The following is a 7,864-nucleotide window of genomic DNA, read 5'->3' on the forward strand; positions in this document are numbered from 1 at the left end:
TTGGCCTCCACTGCCTTCTGTGGCAGAGAATTCCACAGATTCACAACTTTCTGGGTGAAAACGTCTTTCCTCATCTCAGTCCTAAATAGCCTACCCCTTAGTCTTAAATTGTGACCCCTGGTCCTGGCCTCCTCCAACATTAGGAACATTTTTCCTGCATCTAGCCTGTCCAATCCTTTAAGAATTTGATATGTTTCTATGAAATCTCCTCTCATCCTTTCAAAATTCCAGTGAATACAAGCCCAGTCGCCCCATTCTTTCATCATATGTCAGTCCCGCCATCCTGGGAATTAACCTGGTGAACCAACGCTGCACTCCCTCAATAGCAATGATGTCCTTCCTCGAACGAGGAGACCAACATTGCACACAATACTCCAGGTGTGGTCTGAGGGAGGGGGAAGAACAAAGGGGGGGGGGGGAATTTGTAACTTTGTAAGTGCCCTTTATGGGCGACTATTTGCATACCTTGGCAAGCTATGCAAGCAAAGAATTTCACCGTGACCTGTAACATGTGACAATAAACTATTCAATTCAAAAGTATTCAATCAATTCAAATGCGGACTTTTCAAAATGTCTTTCTTACCTGTCGCTTCAGATTGATTAGTAGGACTGGATGTTACAATCCCTAAGATTTCACTACAATTGACATTCTTGGGGATGACCACTAGGTGAATTTGCTCACAATCAGACACGTCTTCAGTTGTGTACCTCAATGTCACTGGGCGTTTCGGCCTTTTATCACTAGACACCCTCAGTCGAGGCAGGCCCACCGCAGGTTGATCAGACCTAGGTGTGTGTCTTATTGTTAGCTCTAGATGGTCCCCAGACAGCACCACCTTTCTTACCTGTCGCTGATGTAGCCGCCTAAGATTTGTGTCAGACAGTAGCCCCAGAAGAAGCTTCCCAGCACAAGGCCCGACTGTTTCTTGTCCCACTCGTACTGTTCTGCCATGGCCGACACACAGATGGGCAGAGTCACTCTGGCACAGTACAGCAGGCAGGTGCCCATAAACAAAAATGGGACCCATGATTTAGCTTCCGACCTGCGGGAACCAAGATAATACAGTGTGACTTCTCTGCTGTGGAGGCAACACAACTTAACACCATAAACACAACGGTAGTTTAATTTAAAGATACAGTGTGGAAACAGGCCCTTCGGTCCACCGACTCCATGCCGACCAACAATAATAATAATAATAATGGATGGGATTTATATAGCGCCTTTCTAATACTCAAGGAACAATCACCCACATACTAGTTCTATGTTCGACTGAAAGATTGCAAAAAGTATGAATAAGGGGTAGGCCATTTAGGACTGAGATGAGGAAAAACGTTTTCACCCAGAGAGTTGTGAATCTGTGAAATTCTCCGACACAGATGGCAGTGGAGGCCAATTCATTGGATGTTCTCAAGAGAGAGTTAGATATAGGTCTGAGGGTTAACGGGATATGGGGAGAAAGCAGGAATGGGGTACGGATTTCGGATGATCAGCCATAATCATATTGAATGGCGGTGCTGTCTCATAGTGCCGAATGGCCTACTCCTGCATCTATTTTCTATGTTTCTATTGCAAGAATAGTTTTGCAAAGAAATGAAGACAATCATTTGTAGTTTATAACCACAAACTTTAGCTTAGTTTAGAGATGCAGCATGGTAACAGGCCCTTTGGCCCTTTGACGATGCCAGCCAGCAATCACCCGCATACTAGTTCTATCCTACACACTAGGGGCAATTTACAGAAGCCAATTAACCTACAAACCTGCACGTCTTTGGAATGTGGGAAGAAACCGGAGCATCCGGAGAAAACCCACACAGTGACAGGGACAATGTACAAACAACACCCGGAGTTGGGATTGAACCGAGATCTCTTGTGCTGCTTAAGGCAGCAACTCTACTGCTGCACTACCGTGTTGACCTATGAGCCCAAGCATGATGGGCCAAATGGCTTAATTCTGCTCCTATCACTTATGAACGTCTTGTTTGTTCCTTATTTTCATTATTTAGAGATTAAAAGTATTTAGAGTGGCACAGTGGCGCTGCCTCATACCGTCAGAGACCCATTGGTTCGATCCTGACCTCGGTTGCTGTCTGTGCGGAGTTCGCATGTTCTCCCTGTGATTGCCTGGGTTTCCTCCGCATCGCAAAGACGTGCGGGTTCATAGGTTAATCGGCCCTCTGTAAATTGCCCCTAGTTTGTAGGGAGTGGATGAGCAAGTGGGAGAACATAGAACTAGTGTGAATGTGTGATGGATCGGTCAGCGTGGACTCAGTGGGCCGAAGGGCCTGTTTCCGTGCTGTGTCTCTAAATTAAACTAAACTACAGAATGTCCCTTCTTACAATAAGTTATAATAAGCAACTTCATTCACATGTTGAAACTCCTCATCCATGCTTGAGGAGCAGGTCAGATTTAATTGTGAAAGAAATTTAATAAAATATTGACAAGCTGAGTCATGAAAAGTAATCTCCACCATGTTTAAGAGTCAAGAGTGTTTAATTGTCATATGGAGCACAGGAACAGTGAAGTATTGTGATGATGCAGTTTAACCCCCACATTTCTGGATTAACATCAGGCCATCGTTTAGAAACACAGAAGAACTGCAGATGCTGGTAATACACAAAAGGACACAAACTGTCGGAGTAACTCAGCAGATCAGGCAGCATCTTTGGAGAACATGGATGGGCGACGTTTCAGGTTCAGACCCTTCGTCAGCGGATGTGAAAGCAGCATAACACAGAGGTGGTGTGAATGGGTGGGTGATCGATCGGGACGACAGATGGAGCAATGGGCTAAGTGTTCGGCTGGCAACCGGAAGGTAGCCGGTTCGAATCCCGCTTGGAGTGCATACTGTCGTTGCGTCCTTGGGCAAGACACTTCACCCACCTTTGCCTGTGTGTGAATGTGTGTGAATGTGTGTGAGTGATTGGTGGTGGTCGGAGGTGCCGTAGGCGCAGAATGGCAGCCACGCTTCCGTCAGTCTGCCCCAGGGCAGCTGTGGCTACAGAAGTAGCTTACCACCACCGAGTGTGACTGAGGAGTGAATGAATAATGCGATGTAAAGCGCCTTGAGTATTAGAAAGGCGCTATATAAATCCCATCCATCATTATTATTATTATCGATGGTCGGCGTGGACTCAGAGGGTCATAGGCCCTGTTTCCTTGCTGTGCCATAGTGAACAAATATGAAAGATGTCACCTAGATTAGACATTTAGTGTATGATGAGCGTTTGACGGCACTGGGCCTCCGAAAGAGGGGGGACCTCATTGAAATGTACAGAATAGTGAAAGGCTTGGATAGAGTGGATGTGGAGAGGATGTTTCCACTAGTGGGAGAGTCTAGGACTGGAGGTCAAAGCCTCAGAATTAAAGGATGTCCTTTTACCAATGAGATGATGAGAAATTAATTTAGTCAGAGGGTGGTGAATCTGTGGAATTGTTTGCCACAGAAGGCGGTGGAGGCCAAGTCAGTTGATATATTTAAGGCAGAGATAGATAGATTCTTGATTAGTACGGGTGTCCGAGATTATGGGGAGAAGGCAGGAGAATGGGGTTAGAAGGGAGAGATAGATCAGCCATGATTGAATGGCATATACATGATGGGCCGAATGGCCTAATGCTTCCCCTAGAACTTCTGAACCCGTAACTTGGTTCTTGGTTCCTGGTCCTCCAAAATATTCCAAATGGAATTCAAACTGGAGGTGGTGGAGGGTGGACTTAAGCAAAAAAGGATTCTTGGAGAAGAAGAGCTACCTTAAATTTAGTTGCGTCTGGTTGGGTAACTATGGTAGGGTGAAGACTATTCCATGCTTTAATTGTGCGGGAGAAGAATGAATTGCTGTACACATCTGTCTTGGTAGCTGATATCTCAAATTTGATGGTACGCCCTCGTCTGCTCCTAATAGGTTTGGGTTTAACATAGAAACATAGAAAATAAGTAGGCCATTCAGCCCTTCGAGCCTGCACCGCCATTCAATATGATCATGGCTGATCATCCAACTCAGTATCCTGTACCTGCCTTCTCTCCATACCCCCTGATCCCTTTAGCCACAAGGGCCACATCTAACTCCCTCTTAAATATAGCCAATGAACTGGCCTCAACTACCTTCTGTGGCAGAGAATGCCACAGATTCACCACTCTCTGTGTAAAAAATGTTTTCCTCATCTCAGTCCTAAAGGACTTCCCCCTTATCCTTAAACTGTGACCCCTTGTTCTTGTTCATCTATATCGAGCTGAGCATTTAACATTTTGTAAAAACAGGTCAAACGGTGAGCTTTACGCCTGTCTTGGAGCGGGTTCCACCCCAGTGAATTCAGAAGTTTGGTAACACTGGCTTCTCTCTCACAGGTTTCTGCCCTACTCCGAAACTTGATTAAAAAAAACTCCTACTTTTTCATTAATCTTATTTCCATTTCCTTTTTTCTTCCTACTGCTTCCCATTACACCCCTCAAACCAATTCACTCCCTACAGTTCCCTGAGATAATGTGGTCCACATTCTTACCATTTTTAACGGTAAGGAGGTTTCTCCTGAAATTGACACTGGATTTAATGGTACCTGATTTATTTCTCTGATCTCACTACTACTCCACATCTACCCCAGTGAATATATTTTCCAATTCCGAGGACTTCCATCAACGCATTCCCCAGGCATCGTGTTTACAAAGAGTTTCAGCGTCGCAACCTCCATGTACGTCAATAAATAGGTGCAGGAGTAGGCCATTCGGCTCTTCGAGCCAGCACCGCCATTCAATGTGATCATGGCTGATCATCCCCAATCAGTACCCCGTTCCTGCTTTCTCCCCATATCCCCTGACTCAGCTAGTCTGAAGAAGGGCCCCTCGACCCGGAACGCCACCTACTGCATTCCTTTTCTCCGGAGATGCTGTCTGACCTGTCGAGTTACTCCAGCATATTGTGTCTATGAACTTCTTTCTATATTGTCCTCGGTTTCCGGTATAAAGGTCGAGAAGATGTAGTCGACACAAAATGCTGGAGGAACTCAGAGGGTGAAAAATAGGTGACGTTTCGGGTTGGAGCCGATTCATTTCCCCCCAGAGCTGCTGCCCGACCCCCCCCTGTGAGTGACTCCAGCACTTTGTGTGTGTGTTCGGTGTAAACCACCATCTGCAGTTGGTTCCTTCCAACACAAACGACTCGCATGAGGCTGTAAGCCTTGACATTGTACGGAGATCTGACCTCAAATGACAGCGTTCTCGTGTGACTAACTCGAGAGCAGATCAATAGAAGACCCTTTCTGCTGTGAACCGGTAACCCTCTCGGTTAGCAGACGTCCAGTTTACAACCGTGCAAGCGCTTTGCTGACTTACTTTGACCAATAAGTGCCATTAGGGTGAGTCCGGCTGATTGGCACTTCGTTTGGCGAGTCTCCCGGCCGGATGAAGTTCATGCTGGTGATCTTATCGCCTTCATTGTACGCGGCAAAAGCCATTGATGAAACTTTCCAAACGCCGAGAGCATCGTCAGCTTCCTGAGCGAGCGAGAGTCATCGGTCACTTTTGCTGGAGTTCCTGTTTAAAACACACGAGAATGCAGCGCAACTTAAATGCAACGTGTCGTGTCCCATGATCTGAAGCCAGACATGCCCGCTCCCGCTCCTGCTTCCTAATCCGGATCTGTTACTACGTGTCACTTTACTCCGAGATCTATCCCAGGGCTTCCGGGTACACCTCAGCCAATCTCAGGACTTCCGGGTGGTTATTTCTAAGCAGAACCAAAAATAAGATCTTTGAGCAGAACAGGAAAGAAAAGAGAGAAAAACACAGCACCAGCGAGAGACGTGGCTACTTATCGCCCCAGCCTTGCCCACAGCTCTCTCCAGAAAGGTCATCAGCTGCATCTAAATGTCAAGGCTAATGCAACTTGCTTACATTGGAAATTGTCAACGCCACTGCGTTTCGCTTTTAAACACCTAATAAAGGTCCTTCTTGTGCTGCTGCAAGTAAAAGTCTGGGGCATAGGACAAATAAAAACTCTTAATCTGACGTGGTACAACGCTGAGATCCGGAATAGTTAAAATGCTGTACACACACAAGGACATAAAGTGCTGGAGTAACTCAGCGAGTCGGCAGCATCCCTGGAAAACATTTGCTTGTTTTTTTTTTTGTTTGTATGTGTGTGGGTATGTGTAACACACACACTGACGTTTTTTGCTCGTTTATTATATTCTTTAGAGGGTACAATGTTTACATATTCTGTTATGCTGCAGCAAGTAAGAATGTCATTGTTTTATCTGGGACATATGACAATAAAACACTCTGGATTGTTAGATTGGTGACATTTCGGGTCGTGACCCTTCTACGGACTGAGAACTATGTTCTGCATTCTGCATTTTTTTCCATTTTGCGCCACGTTTGATTTGAATATATTTATGCAAATAATATCATTGGATTGGATAGCACGCGGGGGGAAAAGCCTTTCACTTTCTGCCTTCCATACACGTGGCAACAATAAACCTAACCAAACTCCAAGCAAAGCCACAACTATAAATGTAACAAAGCTTGATTGTGAGACTGAAGTTTGCATCATCCCTCGTCCATAATTTGCCTACAATGAACAAGTGAGGATTGTTTTTTCTCTCACTTTTCCAGTGACTGGGGAAGTCCCTGTCACATACAAATCATTGGTGTACAGGAAGGAACTGCAGTTGCTGGTTTAAATCGAAGATAGACACAAAATGCTGGGTTGGCTCAGCGGGACAGGCAGCATCTCTGGAGAGAAGGACCCATTCCTTCTCTCCAGAGATGCTGCCTGTCCCGCTGAATTGCTCCAGCATTTTGTGTCTGCAGGCAAATCATTTACTACTCGGTTATTCTTTGAAAATGTTAGTGCAGTCCAAAGATCAAAATCACACCTGCTGACAGGCAATAAAAAGGAAAACTAAACAATCTTTCCGCTGGTTTAATTACACTGATTCCTCAACCCTTGCTGATCAAACCCAATTGTGGGTAAACAGCAAGAGGAGACACACAAAGTACTGCAGTAATTTAACGAGTCAGGCAGCATCTGACAGGTGTCACAGGTTATGGGGAAAAGGCAGGAGAATGGGGTTAGGAGGGAGAGATAGATCAGCCATGATTGAATGGTGGCGTAGACTTGATGGGCCGAATGGCCTAATTCTGCTCCTATCAATGACGATCCTTATGATCTCTGGAGGACATGGATAGGTGACGTTTGGGGTCGGGACCCTTCTTCAGACTGATGAACAGCACTCTATATTCAGGGACAGTTTCTTCCCAGCTGTTATCAGGCAACTGAACCATCCTACCACAACCAAAGAACAATGCTAAACCAAAATCTACCTCTTTAGTAACACTCGGACTATCCTTGATCAGACTTTGCTGGCTTTAACTTGCACTAAACGTTATTCCCTTATCCACTGTAAATAGCTCGATTGTAATCATGTATTGCCTTTCTGCTGACTGGATAGCATGCAGAAGCTTTTCACTGTACCTCAGCACACATGGCAATAAACTAAACTGAAGTCGAGACCCTACTTCGACTCGAAACGTTAATGCTGCCTGACCTGCTGAGTTACTCTAGCACTTTCTGTCCTTTTTGTAAACCAGCATCTGCTGTTCCTTCTATCTTTCATTATTAAAATTATGTTTACCTGAGCCCTGTGATCTAGCACCACCTTGTGGTCTATCGCCACTTGGTGCTACAGAAATATGGAGGTTAGAAAATAATCACCATCTGGTGATACATCTAACCCCATTAACATTCACCAATACCTCCATTACAGTCGTACCTCTCCAACAATAGATAATAGACAATAGGTGCAGGAGTAGGCCATTCCCTGACTCCGCTATCTTTAAGAGCCAGCCTTTGGAATACTTTTTTTATGGT

The 7,864-nt window shown here is 45.3% G+C and overlaps 1 protein-coding gene across 1 annotated transcript in view; it reads right to left on the bottom strand.

Moving 5' to 3' along the window:
• slc17a9 (solute carrier family 17 member 9) overlaps positions 1-5,695 on the bottom strand; it is a 38,843-nt gene extending 33,148 nt beyond the window's left edge. The window contains exons 1-2 of the mRNA XM_033041393.1: positions 5,326-5,695; positions 846-1,043 (exon numbers count right to left, since the gene is read on the bottom strand). Coding sequence (XP_032897284.1) covers positions 846-1,043; positions 5,326-5,447 — 320 coding nt within the window. The 5' untranslated portion in view covers positions 5,448-5,695. The remainder of the gene's footprint in view (positions 1-845; positions 1,044-5,325) is intronic.
• Between the last annotated feature and the right edge of the window lie 2,169 nt (positions 5,696-7,864).

This window comes from Amblyraja radiata, chromosome 23 (genome assembly GCF_010909765.2).
Source record: "Amblyraja radiata isolate CabotCenter1 chromosome 23, sAmbRad1.1.pri, whole genome shotgun sequence".
Lineage (NCBI taxonomy): Eukaryota > Metazoa > Chordata > Chondrichthyes > Rajiformes > Rajidae > Amblyraja > Amblyraja radiata.